The sequence below is a fragment of the Glycine max genome, chromosome 3, assembly GCF_000004515.6.
Source record: "Glycine max cultivar Williams 82 chromosome 3, Glycine_max_v4.0, whole genome shotgun sequence".
Classification (NCBI taxonomy): Eukaryota; Viridiplantae; Streptophyta; class Magnoliopsida; order Fabales; family Fabaceae; genus Glycine; species Glycine max.
In genome coordinates this window covers 40,034,032-40,058,237 of record NC_016090.4, presented here as the reverse complement: position 1 = coordinate 40,058,237, position 24,206 = coordinate 40,034,032, and the positions used below count along the sequence as shown (strand labels likewise).

The following is a 24,206-nucleotide window of genomic DNA, read 5'->3' as shown; positions in this document are numbered from 1 at the left end:
TGCTCTAAAAATTGAACCCCACAAAGCCTTTGACAAAGTTGATTGAAGGTATTTGAGTGCTATTATGACCTAAATGGGTTTTGATGAAAAGTGAATAAAATAGATGAAAATGTGTGTTGAAACAGTAAATTTCAATGTGTTGATCAAAGGTAAAGGAATCTGTATTATTCTTCCGGCTTTGAGAGGTCTTAGACTAGTTGATTTACTGTCTCACTTATCATATATGTATGAAGAGACTTTCTATTCATGGTATAAGAATGTGTAGGGTAGCTCATTGCGCATTAGTTAAAGATTCAAGATGTCTAGTCTCATTGCATTAGTTATTTGAAAAATGTTTAATCGACATCCATTATAGCATGAGACATATAGAGAGAAAAAAAAATATAAATATGATAAAATTTATAATGTGATAAAAAGAAGAAAAAAATATCTTAATGGGATGATTAAAATAAGATAATATTTATGTATCATTACTTTTAATTATTTAGCTTCAAATATTCATAATATATATATATATATATATATATATATATATATATATATATATTCCTAGAAGACTTAATTCTTTTAAATAAATAGAAGACCTAAATATAGTTTAAAATAAAACTTGTTTCAATTTCAAAAGAAAAAGAAAATTACAGAATGACAATACCCGAGTTCATAATACTACCACATAGGTGTATGAGTATCACAATTCACAATAAATTTATCTTCCAGATAATTTAAGTGCAAAAACTAATGAAAATTAGCATGAAAAGAGTACGTACGTAAATAAACTGAGGATAAATTATAAAGAAACCCCTCCCCTCCCGAAAAAGAAAATGCTGAAGAAGAAAGGAGTGCCATTGTCTCCATGAAAAACACAAGAAGCTGTTTAGTTTTTCCGAAACAGTAGTAATCTTAATTAACAGTCTGTGTGTAAGATAAATTACGTTACAATGCTACATACTGTTTTTTTTTTATCGTTTTTTCGGTTGCACTCTTGATTTATTATTGAGATGAATAAAATATGAGTATGAGGGAAGAGTAGGGCTAGGAAAAGTGTTAATGGGTTCCTTGACTAACTACCTCCTCTTGTTCCTGCTCCCAAAGAGCAGCGCCAAATAAAAGAGGAAGCGAAAGAAGAACCCCCAAGCCACCGTGACCCAGAAGCAGTTCCACTTACTCAGCTGCGTAATCCCCTGCTGCTTCAGCACATCCTCTCCAGTAACTACGCACGTCGACCTCGAGATGTTCATTCCCAGCGTCTCGCTCATACTCTTCAGCAGCTCCACCTTCAACGCCTCCGGCACCATCCCCAGCGGCGTGTTGTCGAACATCTGAATCCCTCTTACGAAGCACCTCGGAGACCTCACATCGAACTCGTTCTGCAGCACTCCCTCGTACGGATACTTCACCAGCGAAAGGTAGTGGAACCATATCCAGTACGGAGGGATCCTGTCCCTGCTGATGAAGAACCCGCTGAAGAGAAGAAAGTAAGCCAGAATCGCAACCACAACAGTGAATCCTATCATCACGTGCGACACCACACCGGATAAGAACGTCACGAACGAGTTCCCGGCCCAAAACGAGGCCAGGATGGTCAGAAAATAAAAGAGAAAGCCCGAACTGCCACCGGCAAGGCCCACGGCCCAGAACGTGGTGGCCGCGAATGCTAGGGAGAGAAAAAGCAAGGAAGGGAGGGAAATGATTGCGTGCACGAGCACGTAGGACGAGCGACGGTAGGCGTTGTGGGCGGTTTCTCTCATGAAGATGTAGCGCTCTTGGAGGAACACTGGCATGGCTTCGGCGCACGTGTAGAACGTGGTGGACATGGCGAACGCGAAGAACCCCACGCGTTCTTGAACTCCTTTTGGAGAATCGTCCAGGTGAAAAAAAATTGTTGCCAAGATTGCCCCTGTCACCAGAACTGCAACTAAGCGAATCCCGAATAACTCCGGCATCCTCATTGAGTTAGTTAAAGAACGTTTTCCAATCACCAACATCTCCATCCAAAACGGATTCGCGAAGGCGGGAACTGAAACCAACGCCGTTGAGTTGTTGTTCTTAGTGCCGGACACGAGTTTGCCTCTGGAAATGCTAGCGCTGATGGCGTCCTTGAGAGATAATTTCGGTTTGGCCCCGTTCTGGGCCTGATTTTTGTTTTTGAGCTGCCAGGATTTGTTGAAGTCCACTAAACTCTTGGTGCCAGTTGGTTCTTGTTCGAGTTCGCGGATTAGGTCGAGTGCGAATTCGGTGCGGTTTTCGTTCTCCGGGATGGGGTGGCCGAACTCGGAGAAGAAACCGGGGAGGTTTGCCGGAGAGCCGCTAAAGACGGTGTTTCCGTGGGAGAGGAAGATCAAGTGGTCTAAGAGGCTCAAGATTCTGTAGCTAGGTTGGTGAATGGACATGATGACGATGCTTCCGCTCTGAGCGATTCGCTGCAAAACTTTCACGACCATGAAGGCGCTGGTGGAGTCGAGGCCGGAGGTTGGTTCATCGAGGAAGAGCACGATGGGGTCGTGGATGATGTCGGTTCCGATCGAGACGCGGCGGCGTTCGCCGCCGGAGACGCCGCGGTGGCCCTCATCACCGATGACGGTTGTAGCGGCAGCGCGGAGGCCGAGTTGGTCGATGAGGGCTTGGACGCGGGCCTTTTTCTTGGACTTGGAGAAGGAGCGAGGGAGTCTGAACTCCGCGGCGAACATTAGGGTTTCTTCGACGGTGAGCATGGGGAAGAGGAGGTCGTCTTGCATGACGTAAGCGGAGATAACCTTCAAAAGACTCGATTCCAAAACGTCGCCGTTTAGGGTGACAGTGCCTTTGAGGCTTTCTTTTGAGATTCTATCGGCGAGGGCGTCGATTAGAGTCGACTTTCCAGAACCGCTTGCGCCGAGGACGGCCATGATCTCGCCGTCCTTAGCCTCGCCGGAGATGTCGTTGAGGAGAGTCTTGGTGCCGTTGGGTTTGGTTTCGTGGTCGGGTGTGGAAATGGTAGTGGCGGGAAAAAAAGTAAACTTGCGGCGGAGGTTGACGCTGTAGGTTAAGTTGGTGAAGGAGAGGACAAAGGGGTGGGTGGTGGAGGAGGAAGAGAGGTCGAGAACATGGTGGGGAGGTGTAAGAGGAATGTCGTTTTGAGCATCTTGGACGCGTTTAAGGAGGTCTCCGAGGGTTCTGGATCTGGTTCGGGTTGGAGGGTTGACTAGCTCCATGGATTGATTGAAGAAAGGAAGCCTGTCTTGGAGGACAGGGTTGGGTGGTGGTGGTGGTGGTGGTGTTAGACGAGACATTCGTGTGTGGAACTTAACTCAACTGAGACTAGTTTGGCGATTTTATAAGTGCATTGCATTGGTTATAGGAGTAATGATATTTTCTATAAATAATAGGAAAGGTAAGACTTAAAGAGAATGCTATGATAATTCAACTTTGACGTAAGCAATTTCAACTTCAAACGTTACGTACTTAATTCAGCTCGATAGGATCAGCGGGTGCAATGCAGGTGAGGTGGTTGTGACCATATTGCTAGCTAAGCTCTATGTGACTCTACTACATCTTACTACTTACTACCAAGCCTCAACATGTAATGATAACTGATATATTTAGTACGTAATTAATTATTGTCACCTTAAATTAATCACTTTCATGTTTTTATCTTTTGACCCATGCTTAACCAAATCTGTGTGTCATTAATGGAATGACTTAAATGATATAATTCACATAATTAATTCATGTCTTCATTAACTTGTTTTATCCTTAGATTTACTGTTTTAAATGGTTTATATCATTAATGTAAAATATACTTCATTATTCTTTTTATTTATAAAACTCAAATCAAAAATAATATTTATTCATTTTTATAAGATGTAATATAATATTCGTTGTATTAATTATTTTTATATTATAAATATTACTAATTTAAAGAAAAAAGATAATATAGTGACAAACAATTAAAAAAGAGAAAAGTATTAATTGTAAGAAAGTTTTGAAAAAAGTTATAAATTTAAGATAAATTTATTGCTATTAATTAAATTAATTGTTTTTTATAAATTAGGTAATTAAATATTATATATAAGAACTAGGGAGTATTAATCAACACAACAAGATGAATATTGCAAAAGACTAATTGCTGATATATATATATATATATATACGCATTCGTTTCTCTATATCTAAATTTCAAATAATATGTTTCATTTTATAAGATCAAATATATAATATTTTTTTCTTACATCAATTATTTTTAGACTAAAAATACTGTTAATGTGATTTGGGTTGAGTTTTTTAACATGGTATCTTTTTTATTTTGCATCAAACTTGGGTCCGCAAATGGCATTCTTCTCTAACTTGCGACATTTGACATATAGTAGCAGCCTCAGCAGGAAGGAGCTTGGTAATGTGTCAGCGTCGGGAAAAAATCCACAATGCATCCAATACTACTTTTTCTTCTGCTTGTTAACAAAATCGCTAATTGGATACTAGGGTTGTTGCATTTTAGTTTTATTTTGGAAACGTAGTGGAGTGATCAAAGTCTACACCAAAAAGTTTATAAGATCCAATTCCAAGAGGGAGATGACCAATCATTTACATTTAAATTCTTAAAAAGATCGTTTGATATGTTGGTTACAGCAAATTGTAATATCGTAGTCAAGTGCTCAAACATAAACTGCGTGCAGTCAATTGCTTAAATTTGGTTTATTATTTGTTAAATGTAAGTTTTGGACTCAGCACAAAAAGAGGTCACCAAACACATCCTAATCCATATTCACCTTTGGCACGCATTCGATTCTATACGAAACCAAAAGCCTACTGTGTTAATAGCCCCACGAAGTTGATACGTGGCTGGCCCTTGTTGGATAATAATTTTCTGATTGTATTCTCAATATTTTAAAGCACTATACATTCCTAATGTATAACATAGTTTTGGTGTGGATGCTATATCTAACGTATTAGAGTGAAAGCGCTGTATCTACTATCTACTTGGGTAGAGAAAAACACTTGTGGAAAGAGCTTTATTTGTTTCTTTAATTTTTAATTTGTCCAGTCAAAGTTTTGTTTTGGAGACACTATTAATAATTAATATAGTATGGATAATATTGGTCAAAATCACTTTCAAATATGTAATTATGGGTACGTTAATATTGTTACTGTTGAATTATAAGAATATTATTATCAATACACATTAAACTGAATCTTTCTTCGCAATATTCTGAATATATTTTTAAATATAATTGAAGGTTTTACGTGGAGTAATTATATGTACTTTTTTTTAATAATTTTAGACATTCTTTTTTGACAGAAAATTTAGACAGTATACATACTTAAATTTTTTACTTATATTTAGAATAATTTGACACTGCATATACAATTATACAATTATAGATAATAAAGTGAAGATAAAAATAAAATAAAAAAACCACGTGGCGATGAAAAAACAGACGAGTACTTACAATTGAACTGATTAATAGTAGTATTAAAATATCTCTGATGTCGGATCGAAACAAATAACCTCTCGATTAGCTGACAAACAAGATCATTGTATTTTAGCGTTTTCCACTTCTTAAAAGGTTAATCCAGCTAGGTGCAAAATGAGCCAAATCTGATTGAGGTTTCTATTATAACAAAGAATTCATTAGTAGAAAGGTTAGCATGTAGCACGAGGGACTAGATTATTATTAGTTACTCAAACAGGTACATCTCAGAAAGTATATTGCAGGCAGACACTACAGAGAAATTGGTCATTATTCGTGAGGAGGCCTATCATCAAATTATAACGCAAGGACAAATTGCCAGTACTCTCTGCTAACTCCTTATTTCTAATTGTCCCACAAGAGACGTTTTCCTTGAGATAACCACTATGACAAGAACAGAAAGAATGAAAGTTCACTTAATCTTCCAATTTTAGGGTTGATAAAATTCCCCCAGTCTGAATCTGAGCAAACGACTCAAACAAGAATATTGAAGCTGATTGGTTTTCAGGAAGTCAAATTTGAAGAAATCAAAGGTTTTTCCCTTTTTTTGTGAATATCTTTAAAATGTTCAAAGAAAAGGGGCAAAAGGATAATAAAAGATTTAAAAAAAAAACAACATATAGTGCACCCAATGCAAGCCCGGCCATCCCCCATTATAAAATGGGATGGAAGACTACAGAAAGGCCTAAAATAGCACTAACTTAAGATTAATTGCCGTTGAGGCCACCTCTTCAGTCTCTAATATGATATCGTCCATGTCGCTGAAGGATTGAGCAACTTTCCTAATTACTACAGTAAATCGTCTACTCTGATTTTTGCTTTGATTTTCTTGCACTTGATGCTCGAGAACTTGTACACCTCCCCACAAATTTCAGAATCTCGTCAATTAGAATGACCGGAAGTGCAACAACCAAAACCAAAAGCCACTCGTTGAAGCTCAGGGGCACAATACCAAATACTTGTGCTAAGAATGGCACGTACAAGATCAAAAAGTGCAGACCAAATGACACTGACATTGCCAAAAGAAGCCAAGGGTTGACCCAAGGGGGCATTGTCAAAAGGCTTCCATCCTCAGACAGGGCATTGAGAGAGTTGAACATTTCAATGGCTACCAACACAGAAAGAGACAGTGTCATAGCTTTCACTTTACCAGTCGAAAAGTAATCACAGCTGTTGTCAAACGTGATTGTTTTAGCACCAGCAGTGAATGGAGAAGCAGTGAAGTTCTGCCATGAGGAGCATTGACCCCAGTTGGCAAGTTGGGTGTAAGTCACAAGAGTATGTCCATCCCCACTAAGGTCAATACCAAAGAAGGAACCATGTGTATACCATATGATGAAGATACCAACTGTAGCTAATCCAACATAAATCCCAATAACCTGTGAAGTATAACATCACGGAGAAGATTAGAGGCAAGTAATCCACATAAGTTATCAACATAATAGAGCCCAACAAAAGGTATGTGTGTGCAACCAAAAGAAAATTAAAAAAAAAGGCAAATTACCAGATAGCGGAATAAAATCCACAAATTAATTAATGAGTCATCACTGTGACGAGGAGGCTTTTTCATTATATCCTTATCTGGAGGATTAAATCCCAAAGCTGTTGCAGGGGGCCCATCAGTGACAAGATTGACCCACAGAAGCTGGACAGGTATCAATCCTTCAGGAATACCTAATGCAGCTGTTAAAAATATAGAAGCGACCTCGCCAATATTGGAAGAGATCATATACCTGCAAAATTAATTTCAGTAACAACTTAAAAGATAATATTTAATTTTATCATTTGAGAAGGTTCTTAAAATAGCAGCACATATAGGTAACTAACAAAAGTAGATAACTAGAATACTAGATTTTGCATCAAAGGTTCTTAAAATTACAAAGGAAGCCATGCAATGCTGTTCGAGATTTTGAGTGCTTTACACTAGAGAAAATTCTGAAATATGCATTTTAGCATAGTTAAAAAGAAGTTTTAAACCTCTTTTAAAGGTTCGAAACATCAAAGGTTTCAGACAGCAAATTCTAAAGTATGCACTTTAGGATTGTTAAAAAGAAATCTAGCAAATCAGGGCCTGATCCAAACCCATCATAACATCTCAGTTATTAAAAATAAAATAAATCAACACTGCTACAAAATCCAGATTAAATCAAACAAATACACCCTGTTAGTCAAAAACTACTGCCTCTCATGTTTCGAACAATTTTGAGGGATGGAATGTCATGTACAATTTGCAGCTCTATGTTCCTTATTTTTACATTTTGTTAACTTGATATTCATAGGAAAAAAGATTCCAAGGTCATATTGTGCACTGAGATAAATACAGCCAGCATGATATAGTCCAATTTTATTACAATCCCTTAAAAGAAACCTAATTGTAAAGATTGTTAAAAAAACTCAATGTTGAATGCATTTCCCCCTTTTTTTAGCCATAAACTAAGCAAAGATTGAGAGAGAAAGTGATATAGCTAATTATCCTTTATTTGCAATAGTGGCTTATGTGGAATTGTGGATAAGTTATTTAACGACAATAAGAATCACCTGATAAAAGCCTTCATATTATTGTAGATAGATCTACCCTCACCAACAGCAGCAACAATTGAACTAAAATTATCATCTGCCAACACCATATCTGAAGCTTCCTTTGCCACCTACATTAGATTAGCATAAGATAAAAGAGATGAGTTGCCAAGAATAAAATAACAATATTAATTAGTGTTCTTTAATCTATAACTAGTTACAATAATCAGTCAGAAAGACAACATCCAACAGTTCAGATTTGCGTTAAAACACATCAAACTCAAAACACAAGCATTTTAAAGATTACCATCTTCCAATTAGAAAGCCCACATAAATCACTATTGTTCACCACTTGTTAGTTGGTACCAGAAACCGCAATATGATTACAGTAAAACAAAATACCTCTGTCCCTGCAATGCCCATTGCAATACCAATGTCTGCAAGCTTCAAGGCAGGAGCATCATTAACACCATCCCCAGTCATGGCCACCACTTCCCCTTCCTCTTTGAGCAGCCTCACAATTTCTTGCTTGTGCCTAGGTTCAGCCCTTGAAAACAAAAGCCCGCCATGCTGTCTCAGATATGCCTTTTTATCATGCAGTTCCATAAAATCTCTACCTGTTAAACTTTTAGAACTAATGTCTTCATCTGGAGAAAATACACCTATTTCACGGCATATAGCTTCAGCGGTGTTCTTGTTGTCTCCAGTAATAACCATAACACGAATTCCAGCATCTCTGCAGTCTTCAATTGCTTGGTATACTTCCTCCCTAGGAGGATCCTGAAAACAATTCAATATTCAATTTCACAAAAACATTAAACAGATATGATAAAAGCGAGAAAGCATGAATTATAAAATAAAAAGTTCAAAACTTACCCTCAATCCAACCAAGCCAACAAAAATAAGTTCACTTTCAATTGATGAATAGTTGGAAGGGTTAAGCATAAGCTGGTGAGCTGGATGATCATCATTACCACTGTAGTTTTCAAATTTGGGGAGTTCATCCTTGTATGCAAATCCCAAACAGCGCAGTGCGCTAGTTGACATTTCATGAAGAGCTTGCAATACAAGGTTCCTAGCATTATCATCTAGATTCACTATAGAACCATCGCGCAACTGAATTTTAGAGCTTCTGTCCAATACATTTTCCACAGCACCCTGCCAAACATTAGGTACAAATGCCAGTTAAAAATATTCCCAGTGGTGAGAAAAACGAAACCAGAATTAGAAAAACAAAAGCATGCATAGGCTAGGCTCATGTGTGGATTAAGCAATAGACACCATCCTAACTCCAACAAATATGATTAGAGGCAAAACAAGAAGGTTAATGAGAAGAATATAAACACCCATGTCATGGAATTTAATTTGTAAAACATCATTCGTTCATTCAACAGCACTCGGTTGTACAGAATTGGCACTAATACTATTCAACAGGTGTAGTTCCTGTACTTTAGACTAGACTTCTAAAACAAGTTTGCATTTTAGGAAGTTGAGATATTACTTATCCACTTAAACACTATAATTTTATTTATTTTTTCAATCTATTAGTAAATGGTCACACCGTGAATAATTTTGAGCTTTAGTCTCAGTATAGATAATCTTATTTTAGGGGAAGAATAAAAAGACCTTAATCAAATAAATACACCATGTGAAAAAATCCTATACACTTCCAAATTAACCAGTATTGCCACTAAGCTAATATTAATTAATTATGTGATTACAGAAAAAGGTCATAGTAATAAAAACTGAAAGAATCTAAATGAACTGTCCAACTAGGACAAAAGGTGACAGACAAAGATTATACCTTAACTAGAAGCGACCTTTTGCCTAGACCAGAGTCCACAATAACACCCATTGACTTCCTATCACGGTCAAACTCAAGAGTAGCAAGTCGACGGTCATGCTCACTCCACCATTCACAACAACCTATATTGAAATTTGAAGGTAAAGAAAGTTAATTACATTTATAGAATATGTTTACAATACTAGCTCATATTACAATGCAACCACACTTGTTGGATATGTGGTCTTTCTGCCATGTTCTGAATCCATTAGCTGAAACAAACATTTTTTTTATAAAAAAGACAAGAGTACATAAAAGGAAGTAGCATGTTGATCAAAGAAATGCTTTACAAATATCACCATGTCTTTAAATAGAGAAAATCAATATTACTTTCCCATTATAAAAAACAAAAAAAATAAAAAATAGAAGTCCTTTTGAAAGTGGCTAAGGTGTGTATAGTCAGGGGAGTCGTCAAGCTATTGCCTTGGCATATCACCACATATAATTCTGTCACATATAAACAAAATCAACTTACGCAGCAAGGTACGTGTGCTTGCTGACGGTGCAACCTTGGATCCTTCAGGAAGTCCCATCTTTTCTACCAAAACCTGGAGTCCCAAGAAAGAGTACAAAAAACTGTCAAACACCTTCTAAAGTCAATGCGCTCACATAGATGGATTAGCATGAAATAACCCAGAACAAGAAAAGCATAGCTAATTTGATAGTGCTAAGCTAGCGCTAAAAGTAACTATTCAAAAAAGATGCTTCATGCAGAGGTAAAGTTAAATTGCAAACAGTAAATAAGAAATACGCCAAATCAAATAAAAAAGGGATCTTACCTTCAAGGCTGCTTCAGTAGGCATTCCATGAGCAACAAACTTATGCTCTGACTGCGCCACTCCAGCATCGTTACAGACCGCAGCTATTTTCGCTATCATCTGAAGATTAGCATCCAATCCACCAGTTGGCCAGTTCTCTATTTGACCATCGGCTGGATTGTATGTAGTTCCTTCCACCTTGAAGGCCCTTAGTGTGTCCACATTATGGCCAACTGCAACTAATTTTGCCACAGCCATCTGGTTAGTAGTCAATGTTCCAGTTTTATCCGAACAAATAACAGTGGTACAACCCAGAGTCTCCACGCTCGGCAGCTTCCGGACGAGGGCATTCTTCTGGGCCATCTTACGGGTACCAAGAGCAAGGCAAGTCGTGATGACTGCAGGCAAACCTTCCGGAATGGCGGCCACAGCCAGCGCCACAGCAATCTCAAAGTAATAGGTACACTTCTCGAACGAAAACTTGAAGTTCCTGGGCCATCCATCCACATACTCCCAAGAAAGGAAGTACTTAACATTGATGAGCCAAACCAAAATACATATCAGTCCAATTATCAAGGTCAGCTTCTCTCCAAACTCATTGAGTTTCTTCTTCAATGGGGTATCCTCCTCGCTCTGCGAGGCTACGTGTATCTGCATATGCACCTTCCCGATTTCGGTATCCATGCCAGTCTGAGTGACCAAGCATATGCTATTCCCATTAACAACAGTGGTCCCTGCGAAAACCATACACCTCTTCCCCTGAATATCAGCATCCTCATCCACACGCTTGTTAGTCTTATTCACAGCTTCACTCTCTCCAGTCAAAGAACCCTGCTCCAATCGCAAAGTGGAACTGATTAATTCCACAACACGCATATCCGCAGGCACCTTATCCCCAACCTTAAGCTCCACGATGTCGCCGGGAACAAGTTCCTTCGCCGGCAAATTAGGGATTTTCGCGCCTTCTCGAATCACCACAGCGTGCTCCGATTGAATCTCTTTAAGTGCATCAAGCGCCTTCTCCGCATTGCTTTCCTGCCACACGCCAACAATTGCGTTCACGATTAGTATCAGGAAAATCACCAGAGGCTCCACGAACGCCGTTATCTCCATCTCGCCGCCCTCGTCGCCGTCGTACCACGCGAGGACAAAGGATATGATGGCGGCGACGAGGAGAATCCGAACCAGCGTGTCATTGAACTGCTCCAGAACCAAACTCCATATGGATTGCCCGTCGTGCTTCTCCAACTCGTTCAATCCATGGATCTTGCGGCGATTCTCGACCTCGTCGGGATTCAAACCAACCTTCACATTCACCTTGAATTGCTCCTCGCACTCCCGCACGTCCTTCGCCCACGCCTTGAAGATTTCACGGTCCGAAGGCGCGGTACTCGTGTTCTCTCGTTTCCCATAATCTTGGCCTCCCTTCCCCATTCAGATCCGCTGAAAAACAAAAACGGAGAAAACAATTTCTCGATTAAAAAAAAATTGTTTCTCCCGTCAATTATCGATGCAGCGATCCAATAATTGTGCCAACAAGAAACCCTAACTACTTCGCGGGGAAGCAAACGACGGCGTTTATAATTAAAAGGAAAGGGAGAATCGACTGCGAGATCGCGAAATCGAGGGAGTGAAAAACTGATTGTGTGAGTGTGTGTTGAGAAAAATCGGGGTTTGTTGGGTGTGGGAGCTCTAGGATGAGCGGAAGGGGCGTAGGTTTCTCGTGAGAACTGAAAGTGAGAGAAAAAGGAAAAGTGTGAAAGGGAAAGGTTTTCAACTGTTGGAACGCCTCATGCATCGTAGAATGTGCTTGCCCAGTAAGCTAAGCTAAGCAAAGGTACTATTTGATGGAATTTGTTTCTCTCTCTGGTTTAGTGCGTGGCTTAAATGCTAAGGAAGGATATGATTTTTAGAGAAAAGGTAATTTAGTCCACACATTTTGTATATTAGTCTTTAACTTAATGAAAAATTTAAAATAGTTTCTATCTTTGTATAAATGTTACAAAATAGTTCTTTTGTTAGATTTAAAGTAACGGGTCAATTTTAGTGTTGTATAGACTATCTAACATTCTTTGTCATCTTTTGATTCCTTTGGTTTTTTCTCTTTTTTTTTCTTTTCTTCTTCCTGTATTTTTTTCTCTTCCACTTTGTTTTTCTTTGATTTTTTCTCTTCCTATTCAGAACACACCACAAAAAAGCAGAACCCAGAATGATACATTGATGATAATTGAAGAAAAAAAATAAAGAGGAAAAGAGAATGGTTATGCAGACTTCGTCCATTGGTGTTGACAGTTACAAAGATAGGGTGTGAATTTTTTGTTCTCTTTATTTGTACAAGTGTGTAGGTTCTTTTTCTTATATATGTCTCAATTGGTTCAGAACCATCAAATTTGAATAAGTCATTCATTCTATCATCATCAACGTGGTATAAAAATTGATTTCACGAACAACGTTACTTTAAAATTTAACGGAATGACTATTTTGCGACACTTATGAAAAGATAAAACTATTTTGAATTTTTCATTAAGGTAGGGACTAATATGCAACAAAGGTACAAAGTCAGAGCCTAAATTGTCTATTTACTCGTTTTGTTATCATCAGATGACATGACATCTTCTCAGAAACACGTCCACGTGCCATGCCACGCCATCCTTTATTGTCACGTTAGATAGTACACGTGACACTAAAATTGACCTCACTAACAGCGTTATTTTAATTTAACATAATGACTATTTTGTAATACTTATGTAAAGATAAAGATTATTTTAAATTTAACATTAAGTTAGAGACTAATATGTAAAATGAGTATAATCTCAGGGACTAAATTATTTATTTACTCATTTTTCTGTTATTCTTTTTTGGTGTATTTATATTATAATAGTTGTGTTAATATTTAATTATAATTTAATTTAAAAAAATCATGAAAATAATATTATTTTCAAAGTAACAACACAGAAATAGAAATAATTTGATAAGGAACAGCACAAAAACCAAGTTGTACTTATTAGTTTATCAGTGCTGATTAGGGTATGTCAGACGAAATTTCGAGGTACGATCGTGCGGGATTTTACTATAGATTTAACGGAATAACAATCGAAATTGAAAACTTCCACGATAAGCTGGCGATCTCTGATTGGTCGAGTGTTGTTTTCTGTTGCCACATGTAGTGTCCACTCAGCACAAAATAATCTGCTACTTCCATCTACACCCCTAAAGCTGTGGATTCGTCTGGAATCTTCGTCAATAAATCCTTTTGACCTTTTTTTTAGCATTAAATAAACCCTTTTGATCGCTGATATGATAATAATACAGTAATAATATCTCATAATACAAAATTTGTGAAAGGGTAATTTTTAATTTAGTTAATTAGTAAAAAGCTGATTTCTCACGTAATTATACCATAATCAAACTTTGATATCAATATTAATCTATAAATTTTATTTATTTACAGTCGAATCTACATCCAAATTATCAAACAAAGATTAAAAGTAGGTCGAACAGCCGTTTTCTTTTATTTATTTACTACTGAAAATAATTCAGAATCCTAGGGCGCAGTTTTGATGCGGGCTTTCGTGGAATGTTCATTGTCACACAAACCAATGAATGGCCCACGAAGTCAAAATTGCAGCGGTACGGGATTGGTAGAATTTATTGACCAAAAGATGGAGTTAGGTTAAAAAAAATTATATTCTACTGTTTTATACTAGTACTTTTTTCTACAACACGATAGAAAAATGGCAAATAAAATTATTTTTTTTATTTAATTGACTAGACTTTTTATGCTTATTATTAGGTAGGGATATTCTTGAGACGAGTTAAGATTAGTTAATTTGCTTGTATACAATGCGAATTTTTTATAAAGTCATTTATTAAAAAAATAATAATTTTATCTTTTTGTAAATATTTGTTTTAAATTTTGATTCTTGCTTTTAAAATATTTGTTTTGATATTTTTTAACTTTCAAATTTGAGTCAAGTTTATTCTTTCATCAATTTAAAAGTAATGTTGCCAATATTTTAATGAAATAGCATTTTTTATTTTTTATTTTACATTTTAGCTTGTTTTATATCTTATCAAATCATTATTTAATTCATGTCAAATATAGAATATGATAATGTGATAATGCTATTTGATTTGTTATTTAATGTGCATTCTTAGACAAAATTATAGTTTATCATGTTGTTATCTTCTCATATTTTATTTTACTCTCTTATTTTATCTTATCATATCTTACTTTCAAATAATTTTTAGGTAGATGTTAAAAAAATAATGATTATAAAATAAAGAAAGGAATGCATAAGCAAAGGGTAGTCTAATCAAATATTTGGGAAACCAGTGGAACATTAGCTTAAATGATTTAAATAAAATCTTTATTAGTTATTCATAATTTCATTAAGTTTTGTATGTTAGGCAGGGTAACAATTAATCTATATCTATAGAAAAATAAACAATCAATTGAAGTAAAAATGTTAAAGAGACCAATGATCGAACAGGGACTTAAAAAAAATCAATCATTAAAGTCTCGTTTGGGGTGAATTTTTGTTTTTAATTTTAAAATTTTAAAAAATCAAAATCAGTTTTAATTTTGAATTCTTATTTTTTTAATTTCATTTTTTTCTTTTTCTATTTTTTAGTTTTTTAAAAGTTGTTACAAATTAAAAATGAATAAAATGAGTTAATTATTTTATATTTTTATCACTCCACTTAAATGATGCAATATAAAAATCTAACACATAAAAATAATCAAGAATAAAAATTAATAAAAAATAGTAAAAAGATTGAAAAATTATAATTTTTACAACAAAATTAAGTATATTAAAAAAATAACACAACTATCACATCAATAATAATAATAATAATATATAATATTAACGATGATGAAGGTGACGACGATAAAGATAAAAATATTAATAATTAAGATAGTAGTGGTGAAAGTATATTTTTAAAACTAAAAATCAAATTTATATTGTAAAAAATAAATATAAAAGTGTGTTTAAAATTGAATTAAAAACTCAAGAACAACACCACATTAAATTGTTATGTTAAGATTTTTAGTGATAATTTGAGATATTGATGTAAAATATACATATCAATTTTAATGTCGTGTCAAAATGTGATTGGTGCGACAAAAAAACGTAACATCTAAATGAGATAACATATTTAAATTCATTAGATTTATAATTTAATTGCATAAAAACAAAATAATAAAAAAATATGTAAAATTAAAAATTAGATTAAGATAATGAAATTTTCAAAACTGAAGATCAAAATCGTGGGAAATAAAAAAATGCAGATTAAAAATTATAAAAAATAACATTATAATTTAGTTTTTCCAAGACAAAATTGCAATTTAGCTTTATATAAGTTCTAAGTAATTTTGATTTGATGGATAAGCCACGAACTTTGGGTTTCTATATGCCTTTTAGTTTGAGTGGAGTCACAAAGCGATGCGGGCCCAGCCAAATGTCGCGGTCGAGGCAGTTGTACATGACTTGACCCGGACTCCAAATTACAGGCATATTCTTCCACGATAGCGATGAAAAGAATATAAAATATAAAAACAATTTCAACTTTTTTTGTACAAATACAGATACTATACAATTAAAAATTATCATATGCTTGCAGTAGAAAAAAAAACAATGATTATATGCCAACATATTGTTAGTCTAATTGTCTAAATAAAACTGGTTCGAGTATCTTAAATTAGGTTTTAAATTAAAATCTTTGTGAATAAAATAAATGTGATAAAAATAAAAATAGTTAGTCAAAGTAAATAAATATCTTATACTAAATAATGTGCTCATAAGAAAAAGACAATGATTGCCTTTAAATGTTTTATTGAGTTTAAAAAGATTGAATAATAATAAATAGGAAGTAGTTAGAAAAAAGACCAAAATCAAAAATAACAAAGCGAATACGAGTTTAAACATTAAAGTCATATATTTTTTTTGGTGCACTTTAAAGTCATATTTGGTCATAGAAGTCGTGATTGAAATGTCAAAAGTGAAAGTTGTTGCCTGCGAAATTTATTTCATTTGAAAAATCAGCGCTGAAAGGTTGTTGTGGTGGGAAAGGACGAATAAGAAACCATAAGACTTTGGGTACAAATGTGATGTACACTATGGTTTAGTTCTTGAATTTGACTGTTCAAACAGGATGATCATGATCCGACCAAGGACGACTCTTCAATTGCCCTATGTTCTCTTTATGTGCAACAATTTACTGTATATAAAGCTTTTGGTTAGAAGTTGTCTTGGATTTTAACGTGCAAGTGCCAGAGTTTGTATGATTCTAATTAGTTAGCAACTACTATGATACGGTTCTATTTTATTTTCAGTTCGAAAGTTAGTTACATTTGATAGCAGAGTGTTGTAACTCTCCGTAACTTTATTTTATTTTCTCAGATTGATGAAATCACAGAAATCACAACATCCACGCAGCATTTTAAGTTTTGAGCTTTTTTTTCCCACCCTCATCAACTTTCTCTTGATGTTAAATTAAATTTGACAAGTTATTTCTTGCTAGATTATTGTTTAGAAGTTGTCTTTGATTTTAACGTACAAGTGCCTATTTGGTTCAATGGTTTGTATGCGCTGGCGGTAGCCAAAATAATTTTGTATAAGAAGGATGCTTGTTTTGTTTTTTGTTTTTTGTTTTTTTTTTTAAGGAAGGATGCTTGTTTTAGGAGTCTTGAAAATCAAATCAAAATGTTTAAAATGTAATATCTCATTCTGATAACAAGTTTAATCATCTTAAAATAATATTTCATGTTCAAGTCTTACAAGAAAAAAATATAATTAAGAGAGAAAATTTATCAAATTTGACCAACTAATAATAAATTATTTGTTGTGTTCCAACATATAACCTATTATGTTAGAGTGCCAAAAGCTAGAATATTCTAAAATCACCATTAAAGCTAAGAAGAATATAAAAGATAACATTTATATTTCCTTCATAATCATTCATAGCAATAATAGCTATTTAAATTTAACATAACTGAGTCTATAGTGAAGAGAAATACCAACTAAGGCCCAATTGAGATGCATGGTTCAGCCTCTATCGGATTATGCTAAAATAAATAATCAACTATGTTAACAGACATATTTGACTAAGCATGAAGAAAATTGATTATGTTTTTCTTTTTCTGAATGGAAAATTGATTGTGTCACACATAACAAACAGTAAATCGCTACACTCTATGTTGGTTATGTTTTTTTTATGTATGTTGGTTATGTTAAACAATCAGAATAATCAATTATCATTATAGTTAAGGTAAATTTTCATGTAATTCACTTGAGTGCGGAAATTTTATCTTATACGACCTACTAACTACTATTAATTTCCTTCTTCGCTATTTAATCTCAACTAAACAACTCTAATTTATAACATTCCTGTATTTTCCTCTTTTAATCTCAATTGCACTATTCTGTGCTACAAACACACTATTAATAAGGAAAACATCTTCATAGATTTTGGATTCTTAAGTTCTTACGTAGCATCACAATTCTAACCGTTAGCCGATCAAACTCCCAGGGACCCTGTGTAAGCATAGGCCATTGCCTATGGAATATGGATCACAACTTTTATTTTCAATTGCAAATTTTCTAACTTCCTCTTTATATATAAGACATCACACGATTGACCAAATTAATTGGGGTATCTTATGTCATACATGCAATGCAGAATCACATGTACAGCGTGTTTGTACACGAGTTATGAATTCACATTGATAGATACTTTCTTGTCAAATATAAGAAAAAATACAAAAGCTATCGTAGTTTTTGGCCATACGCGAATCAATATACTTCAAAGTACAGATCCAAACATGTGGTTACACTTCTTTCCCTTTCCTAAAATGAAAGACACCATATTGAACACTTGGAACTAAACTACTGAATGAGTCTCAGTAGGTGACAATCTATTATGGGAGACTATAATCGTGTACCACCACTTATTTGGAACATTTGATTGGTTTATGGTTGTTATACGATACTACTTGGAAATAGTCCAAACTCCAAACAGATGACGCCCTAGATTGCACGGTGGAGAGTAATGGTAAAATGATATGGGTATATCTAGCTGCACACGACTCCCGGAATAACAGTTTTTTTGTTTATTGTTACTGATTTTGCTCTTATTAACAATATTTTGATTTAATTGTAAAAATAGTTTCTTTATTTATTACAACTCACTAAGCTGATCTTTCATGTTAATTTATTATTGATTGTCAGATGACGTCATAATAAGATTATGACATATGACGGTCAACATTACACATCTAATAATAAATACGTTCAGTTTTAAAATTAAAGATTTAAATAGAGATTGAAAAAAAATAAGAGACTAAATTGGTAAATTAAGGTATAAAGAAACCGATTTAATAAGTCAAGTTAAATAAAGAGATTATTTTTACAATTAAGTCTAATATTTTAAAAAATAATAATAATTTCTTAAATAAATGTCAGGTCGTAGGATATCCTAATTTTCACCCGAGGGATACCTTATTCACCAAAAAAATTATTTGTATAGGTAAGCCGATTTATTAATATTAATTTTTTCCTCCTTTCTTGCAACCACTATTTTTTTAGCCGCTTGCATATGAATTAATGTTATGTTGTCTCTTCTAATGTTCACGCTTTCCGTAAAAAAAAAGTTAAAATGCAATTTTTTTCTTAATATGTAATTTTAGTCTTTTTTATTTTTTAATTAAAATATTTTATCTTTTATTTTTAAAAATTCTATAATTTTAGTCCCCTATTTTTTATTTGAGACATTTTATCCCACATTTTAAAAAAAATTGTGATTTTTATTTTTTTTTGGTCATTTTTAAATTTATTGACGTTGTACTTTTTAATTTTTTTAATAAATTAAACTTGTTAGTAATTAAATAATTTTTTAAAAAATATTTGTCATATATAATAAACAAACAATTGTCCGTCAACGTTTACATAATATATGTATCAACATTTGAAATTGATCACAAGAATTAAAATTGTGAATTTTTTAAAAATAAGGAACTAAATGTCTTAACTAAAAAATGAGAGACTAAAATCGTAAAATTTTTAAAATAGAGGATAAAATATCTCAATAAGTAGAAAAACTAAAATTATAAATTTAGAAAAATAGAGGATCAAAAATTGCATTTAAGAAAAAAAAAAAGGTAGTCTTATGATTTTCCTCTTCTTTTTAATTATTGTCTAAGGAGTGGTAATATTGTGAAATGATACAGATGGTGCCCTCCAATATCCATTACTATCAAAGAAAGAATGCTGCTTCGAATAAAATAGTTGATGAGACATCGGGAAATATATACTTAAATATTTTTTAATACGCCCTTTATATTATTGGATGAATATATGTACATCTCATTAAAAAAAAAAAAGAAGAAGAGAAGAGTAGGCCCATATCCTTAGTATCGGTATACTTATGTATTAAAAATTTCATTCTTGTGTTTTTATATTTTTGAAATATATTATTTTGATCTTTTTTAAATTTTTTATTAAAAATGTTAGTGTTTTAAATTTTAAAATGGTTAACTTAATATAATAATGGTTAAAAATGATCACTATTTTTTATTTAAAAAATTAAAAATCACTAAGTAAATGAAAAAAAGAGATTTAAAACCACAAACAACAACGACCTTCATTATCATGTTATTAATATTTAATCATTTAATAAATAATAATTTCATTTACTAATTATTCTCAATCATAATAGGTAAGAATCCTTTTTTCCTTTTGTCGCTCTATCTTTTGCCGTCGACCAAAAAAATTTGTTGCCTTGCTCCCGCTTCCATCTCCGCCACAACCTCCCTATCCTGTCAAAAATTGCTGCCTCATCTAACAACAATCATCTCATTGATACCCTTATTTGTGTTGCTCGTCTTCATTTGACCCAGTTATAGACGTCAAATGAAATTTTTTTTACTTGTCTAACCCAACCGGGTGCGATGGTGGAGGTCTTGCTTGCAGACCTCACAAAAAGTCACATTGTGACTTCCTTGTTTAGATGTGGATTAGTTAGCAAGCTAGGGTCATGTGTTTATCTTTCACTGAAGAAATAACTTTTTGTCCAATCTCCCCTGCTTCTTCTATTTCCAATTACATAGTTGTATGAAAGGTTTTGGTTTTCCATTGAGGAGTATAAGAATTTTTTTTTATTCCAACAAAATGACATCATTCATTTTGTGTGATGTTGTATTTTTTTTATCTTTCCATAGATGAAAGAGGTTGGGGAAAATGGTGATATTTTTAGTTGTTTATTTTTCAAAAGAATAAAATAAAGATAGTGGTGATTTTAGCCGCCACTATTTAAATTTAATTATTTTAAAAAACTCAATATCACTTTTGATTTATTATGTTTCACCTTAGTATATTAAGTTTTAAAATTTTTTATTATGATTCTTTATGTTTTTGAAATGTATTATTTTGATCATTTTAAAAAATTTAAAGTTAATAGAACACTAACGTTTTAATGAAAAATTGAAAAAAGGACCAAAACATGAGAACATAGAGAATTGTGAAACATAATGCACAAAAAGTGATATCAAGCTTTTTAAAATAAGCACCAAGTCTTTAATGAAAAAAGAGAGTGGATGAGAGCATGAAATTAAGAATATGGAGTACAAGAGACATGAAGATGCAATTCATAATTATTGGAAAAAATTGAAGTTTCTCATTGAGTATAAATAATTCAAAAATAATGTATATAAATGGGTAAAGGAGACTTTAGGGGATTTTCACTCTATGAATTAATTTTGAAGCTGATTTAGATCCAAATCGTTTTTAAGTTATCTATTATATTGTTCACATATCAAACTTAAAATCCAATATAATATGAGGAACCTATTAGGAAAATTTAAATTTCACGTTAACTAAAGATAATACCAATAATCAAAGTAATATATACAAGTAGAAAATAACTCTTATCATATTTACTTATTAGAATTGAGTTAGACTAAATTCAAATTATAAGAAAATCAAATGTAAATAATCTCCAAAACCATACAATCAAAAGGAATCCAGCACCTATAAAATTCTCAAAAACTAGAAAATAAATCCCCAACTCAGAACATGCAATGATGGAGGGAGGGAGTGAATTGGTGGTGAACTGGTGATAGAAGAAGGGGGGAACAGTGCAAATAAAAAGTAACTGAAATTAATACAAATCATACAAATAAATTAACTGAAATAAACAATAAAAAATGTAAATCAAAATATAAAGATGTAAGATCAATTGCAGAACCAACAAAAGTAGGTTAAGAATTGTTTTAACCACTACCGCATTAGAGTGAATTTTTGTTGAAATTGTCAAATCAAAGGTGGCATTGCAAGCTCACAAAAAAATTTAGGAACCCATTAAAAACTCAAGATGCTCTAAATTGTTTGGTTCTATAATATTCTATTTTTTCGAAGGATCAAAATCTGTTTTTCTTCGTTGTTACTAAATTTTAAAGCAAATTTTTAGTTTACACAGTTCGGTTCTTCTGCTTTCTGTGTTGAACCCGTCGTGTACCTAACTTATCATCCTATTTTATTTTTCTCTCGGCATTTCCGTGCAGAAAAGGCTACCGATTTTAATAATTACAAGTAACAGCAATCGAGTTTCACCATCAATAGCATTGAGAGAGAGAGAGGCCAGCAAAAGAGAAAAAAAAAAAATGATTCCCCCCACTTGGCCTCTGTTTTGGCACCGTCTAGATGCTTCAAAATACACTTTATTTGCAGCACATTGCGTCTAATCCTACCCCTCAACATCACCACAAACTCTCATACACACAGAGAGTAAAAAAAAAAGATATTTTATTATTGACAAATATAAATTATTAATTTATTTTAATAAAAAATTTAAATTCATGATAAATATTTTTATTTTTTATCATTAAGTTAATTTTATATCTAAAAATAAGAAAAAAAGGTAATCATTGCAAATCATCACACATGATTACTTCATAAATAATGCCCACTATAAATACATTCAATTAGTCCTTCTTTCCTTTCCCACACCCTTTTCTTGCAATCTAAGTTTTTTCTCCTTTTCTTTTTTCTTTTTTTCTTTTTTTAATATTCTCAATTTATACCCTTCTACACAAACTCCCACTAGCTATCACAGTTTCACCTGAGAAACTGAGGGGAAAAAAAAGATGAGCTCAGTATGCATATCAAACTGCATCAACGACGCACGTGACCCACGTGTTCCGGTGAGGGCTTCCTACGTGAACCTCTATAAGTGGCCGGAATCGGATGCTGAGTTCGTGAGGTCTAGAAGTTGCAACAGAGAAAAGGGTTCTCAGATATTGTACGGTCACCCCAGGGTGGTGGATAGCATCTCTTGCAGACAAATGTACCTCAGAAGCTACACGTTTTCAAGGGAAGAAGAGAACGAGCACGAGAAAACCCACAAATGTTTTGGTAGGGCAAAGATGAAGAAGAAGAAAGATATTGGGAACGAGACTTTAAAGCCTAATGATAAGGCTAAGAAAACCAAGTGCTGCTTGGTTTGGAGTAAGGCTAAGGAGGTCTCGTGTTCTGCTTTGTCTGGGATTCTCCGAAGGGTCTTGTCCTGTTCCGCTAGTGTAGATGTTGTCGACGAAAAATATTGATTTTTAATCAAAGGTTTGAACTTTTTTGTTTTATTTTACATATATTTTCTTCCTATTTATGATCCAGAGAGAAGAATTTATTAGTGATATAGCTATCTATCACTTTGGTTTCTTTTTCTTCACTTATGTATAAGGTTGTGTGAAACGTGAATGTAATTTTTCCTGCGGTGGATGTTAATTCTCGCATGCTAGATGTAAATATTTTGTGGTTACAGAAAAAAAAAGGTTCAAGTGGATTAATTTGTGCAAGTATTCGTGCATGTAAGTGTAATGCGGCCTTTGCCTTATGTCAGGGGTGGTTCTAGAAGAAGTCAACTTATAGTATGTGGGTTTATTATAGGTGAAAAAATGTAGGTTTTTGATTTATATAAGCTAACATGAGAAACATAGTTTTTTAGTTTTTGATCTCTGTTTAATCTTTGAATCTCTCTACATATATACCTTGTGGAGAGAGTAAATGAGAAAACATGATTTTTTATCCTAGCTAGTTGATCCTGGATTTTCAAAGTAAATATGAGTTCATGTAGTTTAGGATTTGGTAACCTGAAGCCTAGAAGGCACTTTGGGTATGGAAAAAACGGCAAACAAATCACATGACTTATCAGCATAAATACTCTTCAACAATTAGTTTTTTTTAGAATAAATTACTCTCATGAGATTTGTCAATGTTTTCTCACCATATTTTTTCCTTTTCTTTTATATCTAATAATCTTTATGTATTATTTAAAAATATTACACACACACACACACATATATATATATATATATATATATATATATATATATATATATATATATATATATATATATAATACTAATTCCTCTTAATTATTTGAAATATATTACAACATGTATTCTTATAAAAGAGTTGCCATAAACATTTTAAAAAGCAAAATATTATAAGTAATATAAAAAAATCTCAGAAGAAATGATTACACTTTATTTATTTTCTTGTTCTGTCATATTATTTATTATATTATTACTAATTCATCTATCGTCTGTGTCTTTCTTTTTCATGGTGTAGACTAGCACAAATCATT

The 24,206-nt window shown here is 33.5% G+C and overlaps 3 protein-coding genes across 3 annotated transcripts; 1 reads left to right on the top strand and 2 right to left on the bottom strand.

Moving 5' to 3' along the window:
* Positions 1 to 656: 656 nt before the first annotated feature.
* LOC100803426 (ABC transporter G family member 20) lies at positions 657 to 3,323 on the bottom strand. Its single transcript, XM_003520587.5, has one exon. It carries the CDS (start codon positions 3,267 to 3,269, stop codon positions 1,065 to 1,067), a length of 2,205 nt encoding a protein of 734 aa, XP_003520635.1. The 5' UTR covers positions 3,270 to 3,323; the 3' UTR covers positions 657 to 1,064.
* A 2,641-nt stretch (positions 3,324 to 5,964) lies between these two features.
* On the bottom strand, positions 5,965 to 12,492 carry LOC100812151 (calcium-transporting ATPase 1, endoplasmic reticulum-type). The gene is made up of 8 exons (XM_003521309.5): positions 10,587 to 12,492; positions 10,283 to 10,355; positions 9,769 to 9,890; positions 8,841 to 9,122; positions 8,367 to 8,744; positions 7,986 to 8,095; positions 6,952 to 7,180; positions 5,965 to 6,826 (listed from the first exon to the last, which is right to left on the bottom strand). The coding sequence occupies exons 1-8, from the start codon at positions 11,997 to 11,999 to the stop codon at positions 6,251 to 6,253; spliced, it is 3,183 nt and encodes a 1,060-aa protein (XP_003521357.1). The 5' UTR covers positions 12,000 to 12,492; the 3' UTR covers positions 5,965 to 6,250.
* A 10,067-nt stretch (positions 12,493 to 22,559) lies between these two features.
* On the top strand, positions 22,560 to 23,344 carry LOC100811621 (uncharacterized). Its single transcript, XM_003521308.5, has one exon. The coding sequence runs from the start codon at positions 22,708 to 22,710 to the stop codon at positions 23,164 to 23,166; it is 459 nt and encodes a 152-aa protein (XP_003521356.1). The 5' UTR covers positions 22,560 to 22,707; the 3' UTR covers positions 23,167 to 23,344.
* Positions 23,345 to 24,206: the final 862 nt, after the last annotated feature.

What these genes read in the sequence shown, in the direction of transcription:
- LOC100803426 (XM_003520587.5), bottom strand. Translation starts at nt 3,269, where the DNA reads ATGTCTCGTCTAACACCACCACCACCACCACCACCCAACCCTGTCCTC.
- LOC100812151 (XM_003521309.5), bottom strand. Translation starts at nt 11,999, where the DNA reads ATGGGGAAGGGAGGCCAAGATTATGGGAAACGAGAGAACACGAGTACC. An exon ending in CTACTGAAGCAGCCTTGAAG is followed by an intron (nt 10,356 to 10,586) that starts GTAAGATCCCTT and finishes TTGGGACTCCAG; the next exon opens with GTTTTGGTAGAAAAGATGGG. An exon ending in GGATTTTATTCCGCTATCTG is followed by an intron (nt 6,827 to 6,951) that starts GTAATTTGCCTT and finishes TATACTTCACAG; the next exon opens with GTTATTGGGATTTATGTTGG.
- LOC100811621 (XM_003521308.5), top strand. Translation starts at nt 22,708, where the DNA reads ATGAGCTCAGTATGCATATCAAACTGCATCAACGACGCACGTGACCCA.